At 37.5% G+C, this 27,735-nt stretch overlaps 1 protein-coding gene across 3 annotated transcripts in view; it reads right to left on the bottom strand.

The window, feature by feature from the left end:
• LOC136882406 (glutamine--fructose-6-phosphate aminotransferase [isomerizing] 2) overlaps positions 1-27,735 on the bottom strand; it is a 211,509-nt gene that overhangs the window by 45,347 nt on the left and 138,427 nt on the right. Inside the window, exons 6-9 of one of the 3 annotated variants that reach the window (XM_067155038.2) lie at positions 18,759-18,782; positions 10,774-10,794; positions 5,457-5,611; positions 690-813 (exon numbers count right to left, since the gene is read on the bottom strand). In XM_067155038.2, the coding sequence (XP_067011139.1) occupies positions 690-813; positions 5,457-5,611; positions 10,774-10,794; positions 18,759-18,782 (324 nt within the window). The remainder of the gene's footprint in view (positions 1-689; positions 814-5,456; positions 5,612-10,773; positions 10,795-18,758; positions 18,783-27,735) is intronic. The other 2 variants (XM_067155039.2, XM_067155040.2) reach the window with 2 other exon arrangements.

Genomic DNA, 27,735 nt, shown 5'->3' with positions numbered 1-27,735 from the left:
AATGATTGTGGTGTCCAGTGGACACGTTTAATTTCAGTGATATCGTTGACATATCAGAAGGCTTCAGAATTTTACGAATAAATTTAGGAATCTTTTAAACAGACCTTTCATTCAAGTAGATAGATTAGAATTACTGAACCCTACCTTTACCTCAGCAAGTGACGAAGAACCCGATACGACCCAAGAGACAGATCTCATGAACTTTGCTGATAGGTAAGAAAGGTAGGTATCCCTAAATATGGACCAAAAGGGTTCAGTACAAAACTTCGATAATTACAACTTTTAAAGAGTCCCACACAAATATTTTGCTCAGGTTGGCGGGTATGTCGCGCTCCGCTAATACGCAGTGAACGTGTTAACTTTAGTTGACAATATATTGCCAATGGCCACATAGCCGGCATTATTTCATCAAAGTAATTAACCTAACTATGTTTTCAAATAGTTATTCAAAATCTTGATTTTTTAATTTTTGTATTTCCTTTGAAAGCAGTTTTCTCAACATTTCACAAAAAAAGGTACAGTAATATCAAAATCTTAATTATAAAACATGTTATGAATTGTTGAAAAGAGAGCTTCAAAATATGCTTTGGAATTTTTAGGAGTATTCTCCCTAAACATGCCTGGCCCCCAAAATATCCTGACCATGAATATGTATTAATCTAGTCCAGATGTTTGAATCAGCTTCATACCCTTCATGATCTGCTGGATCTCCATCTTGAGTGTGATAATCTCGCGAGAGTGACTGTCGTCCAGTGAACGTCTCAGCCGGTGGATGCTCAGAGAACCCTCTCTCACTGCAGCTACGTCATCGTCCTGAAAGATTAATAAATATTATTACTGATAAGCAATATGAAATGCAAATGAATGCTGACACCACCAACTTCATTCTCCCATGTACCTCCTTATATATATTTTGTGTAAAATATGTAAATTGATTTGTCTATATATCAGTGTTTATAAAACTCATCCTTATTATTGATTATCAGGGCTAACAGCTTCAGAAATAGATTAATGAGCAATAAATTCCAAGTTCCAGGCACAGTTCCCATCCATGTCAGATAGTGGTCCTTATGCCTTGTGAATACATCCAGAAACCTACCCCAGAATAATGGCAAGAATACGGCAGTGGTATACAAGACCACAACATGAATATGACAATGGACAGCATCCTGGTTCATTCAGCTTGCAGTAAAAGTAAACTAGCGCCGAGGCTGGAGCTCCTTTCAATACTGGTAGGAACACGACTGCTGCATTATTTTTGCGGTGCGACACGCTACAACATCATTCAGGCCACACTGTGAGCGGATGCTACTCTGGCTTATGAACTTCTCAGGACAAATTTTCGAATTCTGGTATTTACAGACTTAAATGCCCCCAGTATGAATTTTCTTAAATTGGGCAAACTGGCCATAGTTTTAGAACTAGATACTTGGAACCTTATAATGCCTTAAAGCCTAAAAAAAGACTTATGAGCAACCATATGAGGGATTTTGGCCACAATTATCCTACAATTGATCAGGACCTCCACATTATTAAATACATAAATAAAAGCAGCTTAATGACTGGATTGTAAAATACTTACTTCTTTTTGGATCAACATTTTAATAATAATAATAATAATAATAATAATAATAATAATAATAATAATAATAATAATAATAATAATAATAATAATAATAATAATAATTTGAATGATGTCCCTGAGAACAACAGTGTTAATTGAACAGGTCTCCAAGTTACTCACTAATTTTGATATAAATCATAATTTCACAAAAATGTTCAATTATAAACCTTTTAACATCCCTCCGGTCATAATAACAGATTCCACCTTACCCCCTCCCCATAATACAACTCCGCCACCACTGAGCTCGATAGCTGCAGTCACTTAAGTGCGGCCAGTATCAAGTAATCGGGAGATAGTGGGTTCGAGTCTCACTGTCGGCAGCCTTGAAGATGTTTTTCCGTGGTTTCCCATTTTCACACCAGGCAAATGCCGGGGCTGTACCATAATTAAGGCCACAGCCGCTTCCTTCCAACTCCTAGGCCTTTCTTATCCCATTGTCGCCATAAGACCTATCTGTGTCAGTGCGACGTAAAGCAAATAGCAAAAAACTCAGCCTCCAACTTCTAGCGCTCTCATTGTTGCGCCTACCCCTCCCCTCCCTTCCCGACTTCATCACCAAACAAGCAAGCACACTGATACAACACACGTAGCAATGGGCAAACGCTTACCAGACCCCCTCAAGCGGCTAAGGTGACCAGTCAAAGCTCTTCCAACATAAGAGGTAAGCAATCTTTCACCCTCACTTTGAACACTATTTTCAAGGCACTGATTACATCCTTTTTCTCTTTCCATTTTTCAGACTTCAATTCATGCTCATTGTGTCTTATTTTCTCCATCCATGATCTTGAACTCCCAGTAAAAATGAGGACACCTGTTTTCGGCTTTAACCATTATTTTAAAGGAACTGGATATTGGCCTCTACCTATAAGCAGCTTCAGGTATGATCAATCCTGTTTGAAGTGTTACTACTCCAAGTCAACTACAATATGTGATTTATACACGGCTCACGTGTCTATGCAAGAATGAGATTTAATTAGTTAACCATTCTAATTACCTTCTTCATTCCAATTAATATAATAATCACTTTTATGTATGAACATTCGTAATGACTGACTGATAGCAATGATATCCTATATGATTTTAATTACAGTACTTCACTACCAGCTCTATGTTGTACTCTATGTTTTTAACTTCTGTCAACACAATTGTGTGTTTTTCTCTTAGCCATGACGAGCATTGTTATATGTTTTTACACTAGTTTTAAGCCTATTTGATTTTCTATAACGTAAATGTCCTGTCCCATCGTCGCCGTAAGACCTATCTGTGTCGGTGCGACGTAGAGCCAAATAGAAAAAAAAAAGTAATGTTTATATCCTAAATATAAAGAAAGATAAGTATTGAAAAGGTGGTGCTTAGCAGGTCAGCAGATGATTGGCAACAAAGAAGCACTGTACCACTATTCAAAAAAGGAAATAGGAAGAAATGCAAAAATTATAGAGGTATAAGCCTATTATCACATGGGCTAAAAATAATGGAGAAAGTCATAGACAAATGACTGAGTGATATAATAGAAATACATTTAGAGGAAGAACAATATGGCTTTAGACCAAATAGATCAACAATAGTTAAGAGAAAACATGTATGGGAATACCTACAGAAAAGGACTGTGCCAAAATCATTAATTAAGAAGGTAAAAATGTTGGATCATGAGAGTAAAAGCAGTGTACAATTGGGGAGTGGTGACTCTGAAATATTTTATACAAAAGAAGGTCTCAAGCAAGGAAGTGCACTGTCACCATTACTGTTTATTATATTGATGGATGAAATCATAAAACGTGTAAAACAGAGTATCAGTAGTGATGAAGTGAATGCTTTGGTATTTGCAGATAATGTGGTGATTTGGGGAAAGGGAGAAAATGAAGTACAAAGGAGACTGGAATGAAAATCTGAAGGAGTTTGGAATGGAAATAAGTAAAAAGAAAACTGTAGTCATGCACTGTGGAAAAGAGAAAAATACAAGCCAAGTGAACATAGATGGAGAGCGGTTAGAGAATGTAGAACAGTTTACATATCTGGGTAGCATTATTAATGGAAGTAATGAAATCAAACCTAAAATTAATAGAGACTAAGTAAAGGTACAACATTTCATCATCAAGTCAGAGAGCTTTTATGAGATGACAAAGTACCCATTATAAGTAACATTATATAAACAGTATTTTGTACCAATTGTAACATATGGACTAGCAGTAGAAATGAAATTTTTAAGAACATCGGTTAAAAAGACAAGAAGAGATGGAATTCAAAATATTAAAATCAGTGAAGAACTAAATATAGAACCGTTAGTACAGAACATACAGAAAGCAAGACAGATGGTTCGGACATGTAAAAAGAATGGGAAAGGAACGGGTAGCAAGAATGGAATTGGAAAGAAGTTAAGGGAAATAGACCAGTCAGAAGACCGAGAAGAAGGTGGATGGGTCAGATTTGGAAGGACATTAGAGAAGCTGGATTGGATGTGGCAAAGTAATGGAACAGGAAAAGTGGAAGGACATAAAGGTTTGGAGGAGTCTTGTTAACCACACCCAGGCGACTGGAGTGGGACACTGATGATGATGATGATGATTGACAGCCTTATGGAAGTTTCTAAATTTAGTTCCTACTGGAAGTTGCTTCATACAATGCAATGGGTTCTTTGATTCCTGAAAAATGTCCATAAAGGAGAAAAATTTGAAGGAGAGTTAACAGCTGCGGAAATCACTGTTGCCCATGTTTATTGGGCACATGTACTACAGAAAGAAACTTTCACTGCAGAATTCAGAGCACTTCAGAAGAACTTAGTGTTACCAAAAGGTTGAAGAAAAGCAAGATTCAACCCCTTCCTGGACAAGGGATTTCACCCGCTTAGGTGGTAGAGTTCAAATCTCAGCACAGTACAACATCCTCTGCTGCTCATTGATTGCCCTCTGTCCTCCAGAAGGAATGAACATCAGCTGTTGGGTGAAGCTGGACGTTCCCTTGGAGATCAAAATCCAGGGTAGGCTGGATGCAGAAGACTCAATACGTCATCACTGTACAGACCCTCAATATGTCCGACCCCTACACAAAGAGCTTAATTGTAAGAGAGTACCTTGAGCCGTTAACTTCACCACTGAACAAGCCACTAACTAATTAATTCATATATACGTATTTCCTGATACCACGACCTCCTGCATTATGTAGATCTTAACTTTCTTTCATATACTCTTTGTAAATGTGTGAAGAGTTGCCTGGCCAAGGTGTTAAAGGCGTGCTCGTTCACCTGGAAGGACATGGGTTTGATTCCCCATCAGGCAACTGAAAAATTTAAGAAACAAGATTTCCACCTCTGGAGGTGCACATGGCTCTGAGGTTCACTCAGCCTGTACCAAAAATGAGACCGTGATAATTCCTGGGAGCAAAGGCGGCCGGGCGTAGAGCTAACCAGTCTACCCTATCAAGTGCCGAGGTAACGGGTAGTAGAAGCCTTTACCTTCCACACCTCCAAGGGCCTTCATGGCCTATACGGAGATGACTTTGCATTTGCTATGTTTGTGTGTGCATGCATCTTCACGAGTTAACGGTGGTGTGATATGAGAATGGTAGAGGAGACCAACGTTTAAATATGACGGGGGAATAGGAAAACAAGATACGAATATGATCCTCACAATGGGTACCAGGACATGAATGGAACAAACTCCCAAAGTCCAGCAAACACCATCCGAGTGCCTGAAAACAGTCTAATTCATGGCAGATCGAGACATTAAGCCCATAACTTCTAAACCAACGAGGAAATCCAATTTTACACCTTGTCAGTTATGTTAACACTGTATAAACCAGCAAGCCTCTGTTTAGAGTTATCGTTGAATATACTCACCTCCAAGAAGATGACCCTGTTGGTATGCTCGATGACAGCGCTAGCGTCTGAGGCAAAGAAGTACTCCACCTCCTTGTCTTCGAGCGGCTGGAACTCAGCAGTAGAGTCCGACCGTGGCAGGATAGGGATTTCCCCACGGCCATGAGGACGATGATCTACAGAAAACAAGAGCAATATTGAAGCACATGCCCCAGCAGTTTGATGAATTGGTCATATGTAAAAAAAAAAAATTTAGAAGACTATAAAAGGTTTAATTTTTTAAATTTTAGTTGCTTATGAGGGATTTTTGGATACTAAATAAACACTGTGTTCAGCACATTTTATGCGTGGTAACTAGTGGTGTGAACTACTGTACGAAAGGTGAGTCAGCCAAAAACGGATACTGATTTTTTTTTAAAACGGTATTCACTGGATTTTATTTCTAAAATTCAATTCATAAACCACTGAGTTGCATGAATTCACCCCTAGAAGGTGTTAAATTGAAGTTCAAAATGCCAGAATGAAATCCGAGCATCAGTAGAAGATGGTACCTCAAGAATCTTGAAGAACAAGAGCAACACTAAACTGATAGCACTGATTCGCTGGAATTTTGTTGTGTCGAGAAATTTTAACATGTAATTTTTTGGTATAGTAGATCTAGCAATGTATGAAATAAATAACCATTCTTAATTAATTAACGTATGTGTTCATGGCTCATTGTCATTTATTAAAATAAATACATAAATATTATATCTGGATTAAAGCCACAAGTCTAACAACAACAACAACAACCAAAAAACCTAGCTTATGGGCAAGTTTCATTGGCTTTCGTAAGGGCAAAGCACGTGAAGATTTGCTGCTGACAGAGACATGGAAGTCACGGCTACGTTATTCACGACCTCCTACTAACTGGACTCTGGGATCGTCACACTGCGCTGCGCGGTGGTGGTCGGGAGGGAAGTTACTTATTCACCACCCACTACTGATAGTTTCTAGAGTGCATCACACTGTGCCATGGTGATGTTATGCATGTATTTCTGGAGTTCAGGTCCCCGTGTATTTGACAGTGGTGGCTGGAGTTATCTGAAGCTGGGTGTTACACCAACATTTTCCATGACACATTTTTATATGGGAAGCTTACAGAAATAACTTGAAACTCTTATCGTTAAGTAATCTTTGCCTGTGGGTGAGGGCGGAAGAATACATCCATGGTATCCCCTGCCTGTAGTAAGAGAAGAGTAAAAGGTGCCCTAGGGGCGTGGGTTGGCGACCACATGGGGCCCTTTACAGAATCCTGACACTGCTTGCACTTGCTTGTGCCAGACTCCTCACTTTCATCTATCCTATCCGACCTCCCCTGGTCAATTCTTGCTCTTATCCGACCCAGACAGTTTTACATATGAGGCCTAGGGAGTCTTTCATTCTTATGTCTTTCATGGCCCTCGTCTTTCTTATGCCGATACCTTCAATTTTTGCAGTGCCGGACCTCTTCAATTTTCCCTCTGATCAGTGTTAACAGAGGATGGTTACCAACACCACCACGTTAATCCTATTAAACTGAAATATATCTGGCAATTCAAACACGGGAAATAAGAGGTCAATTATACAGTACAACTACAGTTATTCTTACCTCACTTGAATTGAAAATTTGCCCTCCTGTTCTTCATTGATGCAAAAGGTTTTTAATATTGCGGGCAGTCTGGTATCGGAAGCCCTAATGTCCTGGGACAGAGAGGAGAGAAAGCAAGACTGATGTCATCTCCGCAGAGTGGTGAAATCTAAAGGGGACATTTGGAGTTGTTTCTCGATAGGGGTTTTGCTAATCTCGTGCAACTCCCTGGAAGCGATACTGGATACATGATGCTACGTACATTAGGATTGTCCCTGCTGAAACTACACTGCGCCATGCTCTCTGCCAGGGAGTTGCCGTAGGAAGGCAAACTCCCTGAGTTTGATTTGCTGCTGGCAGTCTATATTGATCCATTATGAAGCATTAGTACATTGAACGACCATATACGGTTGATTTTAATATATTTTAAAATATATGTTAGGTTTATTAAAATAAGAAATTCTAAGAAAAGATGACAAAATGAAGCGTACAATTATTAGGAGTTACGCAACACTGCAACAATGCCACACACCGCACCTGGTATTTGATATTTGAAGCCGTCTTCCCTGTTAAATGTGTTTGTATTTAGGCATCAGTTATGGAACTAAACACTTGCATTAGAGGATTTATATTTTGTAATTTAATTCATTTAATGAGCATGCATCATTAAAAAAAAACTGGGAAAACCAAATTTTAAATAATTAGAGTAATTACTTAATTGGACAGAAATTGAACACACTGTAGAATGCAATGGTGCTGAAGATAGGTGTTCCTAGATGCTAAGGAAAACATAGGATATGAGAAGTGGACAAATAGAAATGAATCAGGGGATGGGGTAATATAGGAAGAGAGTTGGCAGAGAGAGAAGAACATGGAGCATCACAAGGGAACAGTGACGGGAGAAAAAGAGCAGCAAAATCATCAACAGTACTGGAGTTTATCCTGACTTAATACAGGTTCAAAACTAGTAAGGAAAAGAAAAACTGTCGTGAAGGCATCAACGTAAATTTGCACGATGTTTGGACCCTGCCATACTAGCAAGGAACTGTACCTTCAGGTTATTAATGATGCATGTTTCTGGTTGCTTACCTCGAGTACATTCTGAGCACATTAAAATGTACACAATGAGCTTCATCACGACAAAGGCAGGCAGTAGGAAGATGTAGCATACCTGGTACATGTACCATGTACGTTTACATCAACAACTATCATTACATACCATCACCAGAATAACAGACGACAGAAGAAGGCCCAAAATACCACATTAATATGCCTTCCCTTGACGATGCTGTACCTGAGAACTTATTCAAAATATAAACAAAAATATTACTTACACATTTTTCTGCTTGTTCCATTCTCCCAGATAATACATCATAAATTAGAAAATAATGCATTCATTTGTACAGCATCTGAATTTTTTTAAGGGAAAACAAGAGGCAAGAAGAGAAGAAAGTAAACAAAGCTGTGCAAAAAGAAGGAGAGGAAATAACATTCATAAAGGAAAAGCTTTCACACAGAAAACCACTTAAAAGACTGAGTGACAAAAATGAATTTGTATAAATCTTCTTGATACAGGGCCAATAACAACAGCTGATAATTCTGTTATTTATTGCTTTGAACAACAGTCACTGATCATCAACAATTATGAAACCATAGAGTGAAGGCTCTGTCTTTGACTCTACTGTCAGCACAAACTTGTCTGTAACTAGTAAAAACTACGCACCTTCCCGATAGTTTCTAAAACTTCTGTATTTCAATTGACATTTTTGCAAAAACAGAATGTATACAATCCACTCTTGTGGAAGACATTCCAAGAAGTTCAAAATTCCATGGGTAGTCTACAGAAGTAGTGGGTCTTATGGTTGGAGCTAGAGGCACAATGTCATCCATATTCGCACAGTTCTGTCAGCTGGTCAGGCTGGACAATCAACTTATGAACATAGTGGCCTTTGTGACTGTTACGGGTTCTGTTGCTATTCTGAGCAATCATTTGTATAACTATTATGACTGATATTTAGCATCTGATTATAAGACATACTGTAACTCATGTTCGGAATGCTTTGTCTACTGGGCAACCTCTCTCTAGGGGAAGCCAAATAGCATGAAAATCCACAGCCTGTTTCCAGTCATTCAGCCAGGTCAGGGATGGAACGTAATATAATAACGTTATTTGTTTTTACGTCCAATTAACTACTTTTACTTTCTTCAGAGATGTAGAGGAGCCAGAATTCAGTCCTGCAGGATTTCTTTTACATGCCAGTAAATCTACCAACATGAGGCCGATGTATTTGAGCACCAGCATCAAACCTGCCAAGTTGGGGTCAGAAGGCCAGCGTCTCAACCATCTGAACTACTCAGCCCAGCAGGGATGAAATGAATGAAGCTCCCATCTAGCGGCGAGGATAGGAATTGTGCTGGCTGCCGAAGCCTGTCTCACTCCTCTGGAGCAATGATTAATGACTGACAGATGAAATGAAATGTTATTGGAGAGTGTTGCTGGAGTGAAAGATGACAGGGAAAACTGGAGTATCCAGAGAAAAACCTGTCCCACCTCCACTTTGTCCAACACAAATCTCACATGGAATCACTGGGATTTGAACCAAGGAACCCAGTGGTAATATGCTGGTGCGCTGCCATCTGAGCCATGGAGGCTATCCAAATAGCATATGCTGTTAAAAAAAAAAAAAACCTATTTATTGAAAAGAACTGCCTGAAAAGCTGAAAGAAGAATCCAGGGTCCCACAATTCTGTTATAGACATGTTTTTCTGTCAAAACCACCAGACAGAGCTGTGTTACAAGACGTAAGCTCTGCGGATGTGGAGGATTGATTTGTGTAAGATTAAAAATGCATGTTTCTATTTAAGCACTAATACTCAAACTGTTTTTTATGTATGTTTCTACAAACTACTGGTGGTGAGCTAATACCCTGATCAGGGTCATGTGCTGCCATTGCTAAATCCCTAAAACTTATCAGCAGAAACATTACACTGCATTACACTGACAGGTTTTTTTTTTTGCAAGTTGCTTTACGTCGCACCGACACAGATAGGTCTTATGGCAACGATGGGACAGGAAATGGATAGGAGTGGGAAGGAAGCAGCCGTGGCCTTAATTAAGGTACAGCCCCAGCATTTGCCTGGTATGAAAATGGGAAACCACGGAGAACCATCTTCAGGGCTGCCGACCCACTATCTCCCGAATACTAGATACTGTCGCACTTAAGCGACTGCAGCTATCGAGCTCGGTACTGACAGTTGTTAACTGAGGTGTGCTCTATCTCTTCTGTTGTCACTCATCTCTTTTGGATAGCGTTACTGCTGCAATTACAAAATCTAACCAGTCAGCAACGGGCACACAATGGCTAGTCTTGTACCGTAAAAAGAATTTGGGTACAATTTTATTTGAGGTCATGGCCACCCCTATTAATAAACAAAGCTTCACTACAGAAGTGAGTTCAACATTGCAGATGACCATGAATCAGCAAAAAGGAACAAACAATGAATAAAAGAGATGAGAATACACAGCCTTCTAAATTCTTACCCTTACTCTCATTCAAGTTTTGTCACTCAGCCTTCAGGTCATAACTGTGATACACATACACACACACATGTACAAAAAACAAAGCTTTTAAGCAGAACAGTAAAGAGAAGAGGAAAATGAAGTTTTAAAAAAAAGACAGATTAGAAGAAGACATATTGAAAGAAATAAAAAACTTAATAGTTTGGTACCTGGGTTTTGTGTCTCTGGATCTAATGAAGGGCAGGCACAGATTGTGAAAAAGAGAATTGTGGAAATTAGTGAAACATACAAACACAAAATCAATCAAAAAATCATGCACATAATAAAATAAAAAATATATAAAAATATCAAAACACATGCAGAACTAACATCTATTAAAAAAAGGATAAACAAGCAAAACAGCTATAAAGTACCAAAAGATAATTGTATCAAACTTAAACAAGAGCAAAGAATAAATGGAAAAAGCTACCCAAGAACTTTTGCAGACACATAATACAATAAAATTCCTTGTAAACTTCCTCTTAGCAAAAAGTTAGAACATATGGTAAGAGGATGTTTAAAAAGATAAAAGTGTTCTGAAACTACAGTGAGATACAGTATTAAGGTATGGCCCCAGAGAACAGTATTTAAAAAAAAGAGATGGCAAAGATTTGTCCTTGTAATCATGTTTGGAGCATTCAGGCACTTGTCACCCCTCAATTATCTCCCTATTCTAGGTGCATAAAGGTTAATAAGAAGATTAAGTAAGTATAATTACCTAAACCAGCAGGTAAAGAATGAGTTGCATAGCCAAGGCAAATATGGTGTTTATTATTTTAACCATTATGGTTTGATTTTGGCCTGTATCGACTTCTGAAAATCACTGGTGAAGATCTATGTCTGCCTTGTCAATACCATACAAAGTTATTTAATCTACAAAATGCCATATGTTTAAAGAATCTTGCTTATTCTCTTCATCAGAGACCAAACATTCCACCAAATAATTTGCGGACTGGATCTCTAAGCTCCTTACCTTCATTAGAGTTTCAAACAGAAGGAGCTGAAATAAAAAATTTAAATTGTAGATGCATACTTCGTTTTTAGTGACATTATTAGAATATTAATTAAGAAGAAAGAGATGCTTATTTTATACACAATTTTTTTGTTTTTATGTAATTATAAATATTTTATGTATCTTGTATTTTAATTATAACTTATTTAGAGCATGTTGTGGAAAGGTTATGTATCAAGTCCACAAATTATTGGTTGGAATGTTTGGTTGCTGATGAAGGGAATAAGTGAGATTCTCGAAACATGTACAGCATTTCATTAATATAGATTAAATAACTTTTAATAGTATTGACAAGATGAACATGGATTTTTACCAGTGATTTTCAGTGGTGTATTAGCAGTAAAGGCCTGTCCCCAAAGGGAAGTAGATGGCTTCAATTCTTCTCCTCCTCCTCCTCCTCCTCCTCCTGGTGCTGTGGTTACCAACCTTCTGTAAGGAGACAGCATCAGAAGGATTTGTTTTGTGTATAACAGTTGCCATATCATGGATGCTGAACCACTGTTGTAGAGGCCTCGCCTGCATCTATTTTTCTATCGTGGCTTCTACGATTAGTTGTATCAAGTTACATTTATCATTTCAGAAGATGTGAACCAAAATAGGCTGCCTTCCTGTCTAACAGAATACCTCCTGATTTCCCATCAAAAAGTTGAAAATTTAGAAACTAGATTTCCATTTCTGGAAAGGCACATGGCTCTGAGCTTCACTGAGCCTACACCGAAAATGGAGGCAAAGGCAACTGGTTATACGCCCAACCACTCAACCCCACTTAGTGCCAAGGTGTCCGACTCATTGGCTGAATGGTCAGCGTACTGGCCTTTGGTTCAGAGGGTCCCAGATTCAATTCCCGGCCGGGTCAGGGATTTTAACCTTAATTGGTTAATTCCAATGGCCCGGGAGCTGGGTGTTTGTGCTGTTCCCAACATCCCTGCAACTCACACACCACACATAACACTATCCTCCACTACAATAACACGCAGTTACCTACACATGGCAGATGCTGCCCACCCTCATTGGAGGGTCTGCCTTACAAGGGCTGCACTCGGCTAGAAATAGCCACACGAAATTATTGTTATTATTAGTGCCAAGGTGGTTATTGCAGGTGAGCGACATACTTCGCAAACTAGCAGCAAGAATGATGATCAACGCTTTCATTGCTACACAAATACAGCACTTTGGCCTCTTAGAAAAAACATCAAATATCTTTCTGTTACTGAAATGGAATAAACCTTCAGCTCCAGACATAATGAACAAAATCCTTGCTTTGCTTCTAGACAACACAGGACCACATCTCTTAAGGTTGTTGTGACAGTCCCAGGATACTGTTGTAGAATAACTCTTTGAGGCTTTCACTAACCGAGACCATCAATCCAAGTTTGGTATTACATTTCTCAGCTAGAAAATCTTTTAAGTAATGAGAGTTCAGTGAATGAAAGCCTGAAGAATAATTTACCTTGGGTAATATCTTCTTCTCCTTCAGAGCTTGACCAATTGACTTTCAACAAAAAACAAAAGTCATTTTTAGTCAGTTCCGACTGCTGGTACAAAGTTACAGCTATGTCAGTCTTAAAATGTAATTAAAAATCCATGTTTCAACCCAAGTCCTTGCAGAATTTCTTCGTATAACAAAATGCCACACAAACGCAAATAAAAATGTGGATATTCATTGAAGGAAATTAATGTATAATTGCTTCACATTTTATAATACTATTTAAATAATTATAAAGTAATTAATTAAACAAATGAAAGTAAAAAAATAAGAGAAGGTTGACATATTGATATAATAAGGAATGCTTGCAAAGTGTCCCAAAAGATATTAGTACAATAATGAATAGGACAGAAAGTTCAGGCATACACAGTAATTACTGTACTAATATTGGTTGCCCACAGCAATAATTATGCATTTTTATGAGTCTTGGTAAAGCATATATAACAATAAGCATGCTTGATGAATGATTCATTTGTTCTGTCGAGAGTGAGCAACTCAAATCTTGTCTTCCAGACAACACGTGTTAGGAATAAACTTTGCAAACATTGCCTTGTAAGTCGCAATAAGAAATACTTTTTTCTCAAAACCTGTCCACGTTTTTAGCACTCATAAGAAGCCAAAATGGGATGAAACATGCATATCATTTTTTTAAATTGCATTTAAGAACTGACTCAATCATTTCAAATAAACTTTATTGTGAAGACTTGCAAGTTAGAAGTACTTTTTTTTAAACAATAGTCATCCTGCTATACTTCAGTTGAAATGCTTTTTTAATGAGAGCATCTTCAGAAAATTAAAAGTTTGAAGCATTAAGTGAGAAATACAGTAGTTCAATGATCTCGTCACTTGACGGGACTTTCTGATGATGCTCTCATACAGTGCAAACCAAAATATGCACACAACCAGCAGGGTTATAAGAGTGGCTTCACACTGCAAGTCCCAACAAACTCTGCTGGGTTCCAACAAGATGAGGAGATGTGAAACTATCCCAATTAGTTCCATGTGAAGCATCATCTGTAAATGAGGTCATGATTGGGAGTGCCACTGGTCAGCACATTTGCAGTATGAGTATTACAGAGGGAACATATAAACCAACCATCAGGAAACAGGTAGGTTAGAACTGCTTTCATCTGAGAAAATTTTAAGTCTTCTAGGTAGCTTGTCTTCTTTCATGTGGCATAAATGCAAAAGCTATCAGATCCATTAATGCATCAATCAATTTTATTTTTAAACAATTTGTTTAAATACAGATAGGTCTTATGGCGACGATGGAATATAAAAGTGCTAGGAGTGGGAATGAAGCGGCCATGGCCTTAATTTGCCTAGTGGGAAAATGGGAAACCATGGAAAACCATTTTCAGGGCTGCCGACAGTGGGATTAAAACCCACTATCTCCCGGATGCAAGCTCACAGCTGCGTGCCCCTAACCGCACGACCAACTCGCCCGGTCAAATTTAATCTATCTATCGATCGATTGAACATTTTATGGTCTAAATTGAACCACTCTAGTCAATTATACAGAGGACATTTTGATTTCCTATCAGCCCAAAATTTCTCCATTTTGAGAGATGCTGTCTTCCTTTCTTCAATTGAAAACAACCTTCCCTTCGACCTTTCATTAATTTTGGTCTGTAGCCTGGTGCATGCGTGTTTTGAAGTATTTTCATTTTGTCAGTTTTGTTCTTAAGATCATCTACTGTTATTTCGAGTTCTTCAATATCACCTTTAATTTGTGTAATTCATTCAGTCTTGGTCTTACTATTCCATAATTTTTCAATTATTCTTCTGCTAATTATTATTATTATTATTATTATTATTATTATTATTATTATTTAAAAAACAAGCTCTCAGAAAGAAACCAAACCTCCATTTCACTGGTTGTAAAATTTATAAGAGTATTCAAATTCTTTTGGATATTTAAATCATGAAATTAGCAGTTTCATCCTAAAATGTCAATGGGCTCATCAGTTAGTTTGTTACACCTCTCCAAGATGTTGATGGCTATTACACCAATGAGATACCACTGTAAACCTCCTTTTGTAGTACAATTCAGCAACATTGCACTAAGGGAGATACTGTACTTCCACTTGTACAAATCCTGCCTTTGATTCTTTTATCAGAAAATCCTCTAGTGCACTGTCGCTGCATGTGCTTCAAATGAGGCTTACATTGGTGTTTCAATGGTGTATTAGCTGCCCGCAATCCAACTGGCGAGCCCGCTGCCACACAAGGGCAAAATGCTGTTAATGTCATTGGTTTTAAGTCCCACTAACTACTTGCATGGTTTCCAGAGATGCCGCTGTGCCAGAATTTTGTCCTGCAGGAGTTATTTTATATGCCAGTAAATCTATCTACATGATACTGGTACAACTGAGCGAACACCTTCAAATACCACAGACTGAGCGGGATTTAAATCCACTAACTCGGATTCAGAAGACCAGAGCTTCCACCATCTAAGCCACAAAAAGAAAAGCTGTTTTGGAGAAATATAAAAATTTACAAAACCATGGAAATGATTTGACCTCTTAATTTACTGATAATGAATTCCCTTTGATATAAAAGAGGTACACTGCAGCATTTCTCAGATATTACTTTTTTTCATTTTCTCTCTTGTAAACTTGCCATCCAGTTGATTTATCATGTAAATCAAGACTGACCACAGGTGCAGTTTAATTCAAAAAGGGGAAAGTTAACATGTATAGAACTCAGGAGCAAAATAAATATGTATAGGAAACAGATGGCAAACAGCGACTTACAGTATAAGCACGCAGAGTACACACAACCTACACTGATGAAGATTGCAGTCAAAAATTTGAACCCATGTTTTGTTTACATTTACACTCTCCTTGTTTGCTTGCATGGTAAGTTGCTACTCTCCGTTTCCAATCCATCGATACATAATATATATTGCACCATAAATAATATGTTCCTTCTGTAAACACAAACAATACAAAAGTGCTTTTTACTCTGATGAAACACACTATTAAACACTGCATGATGTTCCACACCATCAACACAGTATAAGACTGAAATATTTTGCAACATCAATCGTGACATCACTTACAGATGATGGGTTGTTATATGATACAGAACCCCAAGGGAGGAAATCCTCTTTTGTACAGGAAAAGAAAGTAGACAGAAGAGAACTCAGAACACAAATCTACAAGAAGTTACCAGTTCTACATCCATGTACATGGATAGCCATACGAGGTACAAAAATGGTATTACAGAAAAGAGGACCTTTTGTTTGCCATCAACATTAGAAAGAAAATGATTTATCAGGTCTATCTAGTGCTTTTGACCACTAATTATAGTTTAGAGAGAATTTTAGAGCAAGACATCCTGTATTAATAGTAATAACCAATTCATTTTCTCAGAGCAAATGAAAGACTGTACTCATATGGCAATCCACATTCATTCCTTTGTACAGTGTTAAAGAGACTGAAGGGTAAGTGTAAACAAAAAGAATTCACTGATAAAGAAAGAACAGCTATAGATTCAATGGGCACATGTATCTGCTAGAGATCGAATCATTCCCTTTGATCTGGAATAGCCTGGAATAGCCTGGAATAGAGTCCACAATGCAAGAGACAGCAAGTCCTTACAGGTAACGTCAACAAATTTATAAAATCTGAGAAATACCAACAATGTCAAACAAACTGAATGGAGCAAATACCGCTAAGAGATTTATAGAATTATTCCTTTATTTTTTGTTTAGGATTTTAAGTTGCTTGGTAAAAATCTTAGCTCAAGAGTTGTACAATCCTTAAAAGGCCTACGACCTGGTCACCTGACTCCTGTTCAGTTAAATGCCAGGCCACTAATTGCATTAATTTCATGTTTAGAGCCCGTATTAACAATGAATGAAGTCCAATAAATGTATTGGAGGTCTAGTTATATTCAGGTTAGAAGTCCCAAGAAAACTTAGTCTTCATGTGGAAGGTATACATAAGGTATTTTTAAAATTAACGATATGTCTCTGTAGACTCTAACGGTTCCCTATAAGTATTATTAGAAACCATTCATATTGCTGATGTGGACTTCATAAGGATCATGGTCAACAAATGAAATTTAACACTCTGAGGACGAGCAACGTATGCCGTACATCATTTGTAATATTCTGTGGAGGACGAGCGATGTACGCCATAAGGCGTTGAGTTCTAGTGTTTATATATCTGCTTCAACGTACTACAAATGTTAGCAGAGTGCTGGAACACATTCCACAATCCTTGTAGTTCATTAAAAAATACCACGTAGCAGCTTCATAACCGTATGGTCTCATGTGGCTGATGACTAGAGACAATTTCCATAATTAATGTCATTTTTTCATTTCTCAATGACTAGTATGTATGTTGTGTTTCATAAATGTATCATGGTATGTGTGACTATGTAACTTTTAATGTTTTTAATATGCACTGTGAACATTTAAAAGAATTTAAAGTAGAAAAAAAGAGTTTTTTAATTTATTTATAAAAGTTAGTGGTTTTGCTCCAATTTTGAAAATTAAGGTATGCATGCATAGCTCAAATGTTGCTGAATCCAAAATAGTTTTGTGACTGTAAGTAAGGTTTTCAGTTACTTTTGTATAAAAATGTGAAAAGTCACTAAAATGCTCAGTCCACAGCGTCACCGAAACAAAAGTATTACCGAACTGTTGTTGTAAGGATGTAAAGGAGAGGGCACATGAGTCTCTGGTAAAACCCCAACTAGAGTAGAGTATGGTCCCAGTGTATGGGACCCTCACCAGGATTACTTGAGTCAAGAACTGGAAAAAATCCAAAGAAAAGCAGGTTGATTTGTTCTGGGTGATTTCTGACAAGAGAGTAGCATTACAAAAATATTGCAAAGTTTGGGCTGGGAAATCTTGGGAGAAAGGAGATGAGCTGCTCGACTAAGTGGTATGTTCTGAGCTGTCAGTGAAGAGATGACATGGAATGACATCAGTAGACGAATAAGTTTGAGTGGTGTCTTTAAAAGTAGGAAATATCACAATATGAAGATAAAGCTGGAATTCAAGAGGACAAATTGGGGCAAATATTCATTAACAGGAAGAGGAGTTAGGGTTTGAAATAACTTACCAAGGTATATGTTCAATAAATTTCCAATTTCTTTGAAATCATTTAAGGGAAGACTCACCTGGGTGACTGCCATAAATGCAGATCAGTAGTAAGTGATTGATTGACTAATTGATTGATTGATCCCAAGCCAGGGGCTCATGGGAATTTTTATTATCAATATAAAAATATAATGATCTAACTTCACCTGCTCAGTCTTCAATGTGTTAAATGTCTTTTATGCAGATTTACTACAATTCTGAAATCAAGAGAATTAATCTAAATGCCACATTTAGCTATACATGTACCATTATTTTTGTGTATTTTCAAATATCTATTTGTTAAGTAACTTCATTACCATATTTTATAAGCTTTATCAAGTCTGGCAACCTTCAATTATGGGGAAATCAGAATGTTTATTCAAATTAAAAAAAAAAAAAAAACAGACACATGAATACAAAAGGAATTCTGTCTGAATTCCTGATCTATCCTAAGAGATTTTGAACAAATTTTAGACATTGAAAAATATAGAAGTCTCTGTTTATCAGTGAACATATGGCCAGGTAAGTGGAAGACATTGAAACAAAGAATAAGAAGTACTACCTTGTTGCATTACTGAAGTGTCATCTGTTGGGAGCCAAGAATAAGTCAATCGGTTCATGCAAAAACAAAAACAAGTATCACAAATAAGAATGAGTAACTAGAAGAAAAAAATAAAAAGTGGTACCCATGTGGTGGTGATGAGCATTTAAAAAATTAAAAAAAAAAAAAAAGGAAGCTGTGTGATGCTTTCCACTATCAAACACTGGACTTAGCAAAGCAATCGGCAAACCATAGCAGAAACAAAGTGCTGATGCAAAAAGTTTTATAAAATTATCCAAATGATCTCCATCCAACCAAAATGCTTCCTGACTTAGTTTTCTTCACATGCTAGAACGAATGTAGCCTCAGAACCAATGCTCACCATTATTTATTACACTTCTATTACTAATGGAAATTAATGTATGGTTATCTAATTATTTTCTGCATAAATATTGCATTCTGGCTAAAGATGGTCTGTGAATTACAGAAAATTGGAGTCACTTAAAAAAATTTGTTTGTATACTTCAAGCTATTTGTAATGTCCTTGTAAAAAGCTACACAATTAACATAAGTTACAAAATTACAAAGGACTCCATCACAATATCATTGTTACGTACAGTATATTTACTTCATAGATGAAAACTCAATCGTAATATTGCACAAAATAATATTTGTAAAAATAATGCTTATTACAAGAAAAAAATAAATCTGCAATTTCGAGTTTAGTAAGTTTTCAGAAGCTTCAAAACAGCTGTCTGCCCTAAAAAAAAAAATTCCCCTCCACAAACACAATTTCTCACAATCACTTACAGAAATTCACTTACTTTATGAAAATACAATCACTCATAACAGATCCAACAGTCCAAAGACAAGCCTGCAATACCATTAAAAAAAAAAAAAAAAAAGTAACCATTTCCTCCTGACTTTTTTTTAAAAAACACTGCTTTTGACCTCCTCTATCATTCAACCAATACCACATTCAAGTATTGGTCTCCTCTACCACTGGCATACTCATATCTTGGTCTCCTCTACCAAAGGCATATTAGTATCTAGGCACCCATCAACTATTCGTACCCTGCTCTTCTCGCATAAATCACATGTAGGTCCATATATTTCAAAATGTCATTATCAAACTCTCTCTTCTTCTCATCAAATGCTACTAAGTTGTTCTATACTCAATTTCTTCTTAGCTTAATTCCCGCAATAAAGCAATATCTGCTTGTCGGCACATGTATCTCCACTTGATTCCATCCAAGGCATCATTGAGCATTTACTTTCTGTAATAATTTATGTAATAATTTTCAATGGCTTCAGTTCTGTTATCTGCACCAGGTATTGCCCAAATCTAAAATAACCTAGCTCACATAGGGATCATTCAGTTAACTTACCTTCATTACCTTTTTACATTCATTTACCTATACCCTGTTTCCCTGATTATCTTCACAATCTTGTGAAGTTCATATTTTTCCAGAAGCACCATCTTCTTATTGTTTGTCCGTTGCTTAGCAAGTTGATCTCCACTTGGCTCTGTCCAGTACGTCATCAGGATCTAGTTAAGCACAGTGCAAGTGTTCCTGTATTTAATTGGCCAGCGATTCTAGAATAAACCATAAGGTCGATTTCCAGATGGGGTGTGATGTAGTACCGTCTTCACCATAGATGATTTTTCTTCATAGCCGTACCACTTGAGGTGGGCTTCACACATGTTGTCCACAATCGAAGCAACACTCGTGGTCTTACACAGAGGTATGTTCGTGATGTGATCTATCCAATCAGGTCAGGCCAAGTGTCTAGCAAAGCAGATATCTCCATGGCATACAGTGTTTGTCCATGGTTTACCATGGCTGGCCAGCATTCAGAGCAAATAGTCGGATGATAGTCTTGTAGAGTTTGGACTTAAGGTGAATGGGCATCCAACAATAACAGAGAACTCCAGCAGTCTGCTGGTGAATTTGAACATCAAAAAGTGTCACCACTGGCACTAACTAAAGAATCAAAGATACTTGAATTGGTTTACTTTGCCCTCTATTTGAACGGTTCCATTTGACTGTGATCCATACCCTTTTGAATTCTGAACCTGCTCTTGGCTGCAATGGCCAATGAGATCATCAGAATGCAAGGGAGACCATGGGTATGGCAACTGGAGATGCAAGGTGGCTGTGTCCATACGCAGGGTAACAGGCTAAATCCTCTGTAATCTCTTTCTTAGCATTTATCTCAATGTACAGGGTCCTCTGTTTTGCTATCTCTCCTCCATTTTGGTCTGTTGTCGACATCTCCAGGTTTTAAGCCAACATCACGCATGTCGGCCGGGTTGTTATTAGTCCACCGCTTTAATGGTCTTCCATGTGGTCCTATTCCACCCGGGTCTAATTGGAGAACTGTTTTTACAACTGAGTAGTCCTGCCTTCTCATTATGATGGTACCAGGGTACACAAGCTTCCCTTACTTTTTCCACAATTGAGCAACACCAAATCTTTGTTGAACATCTGCATTTCTCACGTGGTCACAACGGGTCAATCCAAGAGTCCATCCAAGAATCTTCACCTCCATGGTACGAAGAATCTGTTCATGATTTTTTATAATTTGGCGACATTCTCCTCCATAAATGGGTATGGGGCACACCATGGTGCTGTAAATTTTTGTTTGGGGCATCTTTTTATCAGAAAGGACTCCAGTAACTTGTCTCCACTTGAGCCGAGCTGTGTTTACCCTCGTCTGGGTATCAGAAGTGGCATCGCAGTTTGAGGTGACAATGGACCCTAGGCATTGACCTGGTCTTCTGCAGGTCATGATTGTTAATTCTGATGGTACCACTGGTTTGAAGGCAACGTTCTAGGTATTCAGTCCTCTAGATGTTGAGGTGCAGTCCACTCTCAGCCAAGCTATCAGTCTACATTTGCAACTGGCGGAGTTCAAGACTTGTTTCTTGGGCAAGTACCACTTCATCTGTGTAGAGAAGGGTCCAGGGGTGCGGTGTCTGTATACCAGCTATTGCTGTATCTATGCAGAAGATGAATAATAGTGGTGATAGAACAGAGCCCTGATGTACACCCACAGTGATATAAAAAGGCTGAGAGATTCCAGCTGGACTCCAGATCACACAAGTGATATTGAGATAGAGAAGTTGTACTCATCTTATGCAAACTTCTGGAACTCCATGACAATGAAGATTTCACAAAATAAGGTCGTATGGGACTCAGTCAAATGCTTTTTGCAGGTCTAGAAATGATGTGTGTACACTCTTCTGCCTCCCTCTGTGTTTCTCCATCAATAGGCAGTTGGCATGGACTACATCCTTGGTGCTGCAGACTGTAACGAATTTCACACTAGTTGGAAGTTATGTTGATAATGCTCCTGAACCTGCTGTCCAGCACTAGCCTGCGTATCTTCAGTGAATGACAAAAGGGCACAAATAGGGCAGTAAGTCAAGCAGTCACTCGCATCTCCTTTACCCTTCAAAACTGAAACTGTCGTAAACCTTCTGTAATGACCATTTAAAAATAAAGGTAACCTACACAAGCAAATCTAACTTTCTACTGTATTCTTATATAATGCAAAATGCTCACTATTTCTTCGATAACCTTGACAGTATTTCAGTAGTTCATATTATATTTTCACTTATTCACACTAATTAATTTCAGGGTTTATTTTGTTATTATACTCCTATGGCTTACTGGAAACATTTTGATGGAAACGAAGAATTCTAATTACCCGCTTCTACACCAAAAGTTGGTGAATTTAAGGCAATATTTGAAGGAAAAATCAGCGCGTCTTGTGAGGGGACTTAAAGCACGCAAGTTCTGCTCCCAACTATATCTCAGTATGATAGTGGTCAGCAGTTGCTTAGGAAAGAAGTGTGTGTTTTACATGCAACATGCCTTAGCAACCAACCACTGCATGCAAAGCTACAAACATACAACCAAAGTTAGATGTTTACTTTACCTTCACTTCCAGCACAGTTACTAAAATACAGCAGGTCAGCGTTAAATCAGAGATGGGCTCACTAAATGTCTATTTAATAATAGGATCTAAACTTGCCCACATGCGAACAACCTTTCAAATTTAGTGACAAATTCATTCATCGACTCATGAAATGCCAATACCTAATATTTATAAGATGACATGTGAAGAATTAAGAATATATTTCTCTGTCTTTGTTTCTATAAACAATCATTATGTATCCTTGTCTCCCTATACATGACTTAATTTGTCATTTTTATGTTACTTTCTATTACTAACCCATTGAGTTCCTTTTCTTTCTTTGTGTTCCTCCCCTTTTTTTTTTTTTTTGCTCTACGTCACACCGACACATATAAGTCTTAGGGTGATGATGGGATAGGAAAGGGCTAGGGGTGTGAAGGAAGTGGCCATGGCCTTCATTAAGGTACAGCCCCAGCATTTTCCTGGTGTGAAAGTGGGAAACTATGGGAAAACCATCTTTCGAGCTGCTGACAGTGGGGTTTCAACCCACCATCTCCCGAATGCAACAAGCTCACAGCTGTGCAACTTAACCGCATGACCAACTTGTTCAGTCCCCTTCCCCTCGTCTTTTACCACCTGGTGACCATGACCGTTAGGGCGTTGAAGCCTAAACGGTCTGACATCGTGGTTAGCTGGTTCAAGTCTCGTTGGTCGAAAAAATGTCACCATCAGAGGCTTTGGATTAGCATGAAATATTGGCCAGCAGGGTAGGGGAGGTGGTGGCGTACAATTTCTAATCACTAGATTGCGTGCCAAAAGCCTGGATTAAATTCCAAAACCTCTCTGCAGTGCTCATATGGAGTGAGGGCATATGACACTGTAGATGGTGATTCGTCTGTTGGATGGGGATGTTAAGCCTTGAGCAGACCCCTTGATGCTATTTGACAGGAGTAAGGCCATGTGCCAGCACCAGGTTTCACCCTCTCCCTTTCTACCATCATATATCACGTCATTCATTTCATCGCATTAACTCCCCTGATGAGGTTGACGTCAGGAAGGGCATCCAGCCATAAAAGCCTGCCATGACAGATTCGTCTCGCCTCATACCCGACCCATAGAGAAAAGAGACAAGGGTTGGACAAACAAACGTTTACTTATATTCTTTTCTCACTTCCCTTTTTCCGTTTGTTGCCCTAGCTTTGTGCTCATTCTACACTTCCCGCATCAAGACTAATGATCTGTCCTGATCACCCCTCATTGAGCTTTGAAGCAGAAGCAAGCTCATCGGGGAACTGAGAAGATATGGATAGAGAAAAACAAGGATTTATTCTTTTGTATTTTTATGTTTGTTCTGATCTCTTCTTTCCACACTAACCTGGCATTGCATTTATTCTATTACCATGTTTCTATTTGTCCCTCTCTTTTCATAAATAACTTAAATGCCTTTAGTCTCCTATAACTAAAAAGGGAGATTTCTGAGCCAACCAACTCCATGTTGTTGTTCGTGACATCAGTCCATAGACTGGTTTGATGCAGCTTTCAATGCCACCCTATCCTGAACCAACCTCTTCATCTCTATGTAACTGCTGCAACCTACATCTGCTCTAATCTGCTTGGACCAACTCCACATGCACAGAATTCCAAATATCTTGAGAATCACAGAACTGTGTACTCTGACATTTAGATTAGCCCACTCTGATTCATCATTTTTTGGAGAAAGTTTCCTGAACTAGCACACAGGGTGATTAAGACTATGACCAATCCTTGTTCCTTTCAAAAAAAATTCCCCAAGAAATGACTTATAAAAACATTGCTTAAGTTAAACTTACCAGAAACAAAGCTGCTGGACACGTTAATAATTAGCCATTCACTTCTTTTAAGACATATTGGCAGAGAAAATTAAGACAACCAACACCTCTTTTTTGATTTAAATAAAGCTTCGATGTTCAATTTGCTAATATTATTATTAAGGAGGCAATGCCTGTTATCAACAAGCACATATGTCGCCGCTTCCCAAGCGTTCAGAACTCTAGTGACAATCGACTGCATTGGAGTAGCATGTGCAATTATGTAACAATCATTTTAGTAAGTTTTTAAATCATTAAAGGGAAAACAATTCATTTGATCATGAAAAACAGGAATAAAATATGCAGTTAATATTTACATAAAACATTGAAATGATTTTATTAATGACCTTTGGATACTTCATTATAAGTTTCATCCTACGGAAGTTAATTTCCTAAGGTTTTGCAATTCCCTTCAATATTGAATAGTTATTTACATTATAAAGGCTGAAAGTGAGGTTTTACCAACGAGCTGAAGACCAGAATTTCAAAATGAATGCATGAAACACTTTTGCCTGTATAACATACATTTTATTTTCTGCTACAGTATGTTGAATTTCTTTATTTTCGTTTAAATTAAATAATATGAATACGTTATGTTCAGTTCAGGGTCCACCTTTCAAACAGTCTACACCATCCATGAAAGAATCAATATAATTCAATAATCTGTCACTAGATGTATTGAAATGCCTATATGATGCAGTGTAGCCAACTGGTAAGTAATATTTACATTACACAAAGGCTGAGCATAAAATGCTGTAATTCCCTTTTCATGAGGCACTGGAATAGGTAGTCAGGCAGTCTTTGTTTTAGCAGAGTAATAATATCAGTCCTAACACCACTTCACTTAATCTAGGAAGATCCTAAAAAAAGCCTTCTGAACATTCTCTTAAAACAACCTGTGATCACATTTGTACTAATCCTTAATTCTTTAACGTGGTCACATTTGTGCTAATACAAAGCCCTCTGTAAATTCTCTAATATATGGTCACATTTGTACCACTCCAAAACCCCTAAAAATTATCCAACCTATAGTCACAATTTGTACTGAAAACAAAGCACCCTGAAAGTTCTCCAACCTGTAGTCACAATTTGTACTGAAAACAAAGAACCCTGAAAGTTCTCCAACCTGTAGTCACAATTTGCACTGAAAAACGTACCCTAAAAACTCTCCAACCTGTAGTCACAATTTGTATTAAAATAAAGCACCCTGGAAGTTCAACCTGTAGTCGCAATTTGTACTGAAAACAAAGCACCCTGAAAGTTCTCCAACCTGTAGTCACAATTTGTACTGAAAACAAAGCACCCTGAAAGTTCTCCAACCTGTAGTCACAATTTGTACTGAAAACAAAGCACCCTGAAAGTTCTCCAACCTGTAGTCACAATTTGCACTGAAAAACGTACCCTAAAAACTCTCCAACCTGTAGTCACAATTTGTATTAAAATAAAGCACCCTGGAAGTTCAACCTGTAGTCACAATTTGTACTAATCCAAAGTCCCTAAAAACTCTCCAACCTGTAGCCATAATTTGTACTAATCCAAAGCCCCTAAAAAACTCTCCAACCTGTAGTCACAATTTGTACTAAAACAAAGCACCCTGAAAGTTCTCAAACCTGTAATCACAATTTGTACTAATCCAAAGTCCTCTAAAAACTCTCCAACCTGCAGTCACAATTTGTGCTAATACAAAGCCCCTAAAAAACTCTCCAACCTGTAGTCAAAATTTGTACTAAAACAAAGCACCCTGAAAGTTCTCCAACCTGTAGTCACAATTTGTACTAAAACAAAGCCCATAAAATTCTCAAACTTGTAATCACAATTTGCATTAATCAAATGCCTCCCTGTGGTCATATGAATACTATTCCAAAGTCTGCTGAAAGTTCTCCAACTTGTGATCACATTTTGCACTAGTTCAAAACCTCCTACAAATTCAGTTTAATATTTTTACCTCAAGGTCTAACTTTATTATATGCATGTCCCCCTGAGTAACACAAATAGAAATTACAGAGAACTCTGCATAAACTGAATCATGACTTTTACTTTAATATGCATCTTTTCTTTCTTGAAGAATTTCGAATGAAGCACTGAAAATTAAATTCCCTCATCATTAAAATGTTAAAACTTGACAAATATGGCCCAAGTTTTGAAAAATAAAATTCTGCTGTTGTAATCCACAAGAAATGTTAACCAGTAATAAATGTAGAGTTTGAAATATTGACCTGCATATAATTATGACATTAGGAACAACAAAATTCAAAGGAAAGTAATGTGACTGTAACTATTGGAAAATGCAATATTATAGCCACACAGAATCTTACTGAAAGGTAAGATACATGAGTCATTATAAATTATCTTTCCTTCTGCTACCGCAATATGTAATGAAGTTGACTCCATGTGTTCAGTCATGAAGATTATAAAATTTGAAATTATTTTCTTCATTTTTTAGAAGTATTTTCAACATCTATTACATAATTCCTATCCCTCTATGAAATATTTAACCATGCTACTCCATTACGGTCTAAAAGTGACTGAAATAAAATGGACATGACTTATAAACAGTGACATGTGAGTGACAGCACAGAATGTAATTAATAAATAAAATAAAAATAAATAAATAAATAAAAAATTAAATAAATAAAATAAAAATAAATAAATAAAATAAATAAAATAAAATAAAATAAATAAATAAATAAATAAAGTGGTGAGTTACTTTAAAACAACAGTATTACTCTTCAAGACACTAAATTAAAAACAGTTAAAAACTTAAAATAAATTCCTGCAGTGTGATATGACAGTTAATATCACGACTCAACAGCTATGAACATTTCACCCACAGGGATGAAACTTTTCTTGTGTTTTGAATTTCATACAAAACTGGAGGTAGCTATGATCATGATATTAACAGTCACCAGCAAACTATAATTTTGTTTAGAATTAATAGGTTCAGTAATTTCTATGTCTGTGCCTGTCAAAGCAGAATAAGGAGAGCAAGGAATTCACTTGTGCGTCCTTCATCCATTCCCACTTCCAAATACACGCTGGGTTGCCCTCCACTATTCTTTCATTCCTATGCTGCTGTCTAAGCCTCTTGCTTCAATGCTTTCCAGTACAGATTCCCTTTATCTCAATTGAGGTCAGCTTCTAGTTCCACTTCCAGTTTTCGTTCTCTCAAAGGCTTTTCTCAGAATCTTGTCCATCAGTTCCTTCTTGCAGTTTATGTACACCTACTC

Source organism: Anabrus simplex, chromosome 10 (genome assembly GCF_040414725.1).
Source record: "Anabrus simplex isolate iqAnaSimp1 chromosome 10, ASM4041472v1, whole genome shotgun sequence".
In the NCBI taxonomy this organism is placed as follows: domain Eukaryota; kingdom Metazoa; phylum Arthropoda; class Insecta; order Orthoptera; family Tettigoniidae; genus Anabrus; species Anabrus simplex.
This window is presented reverse-complemented; position numbering and strand designations above follow the sequence as displayed.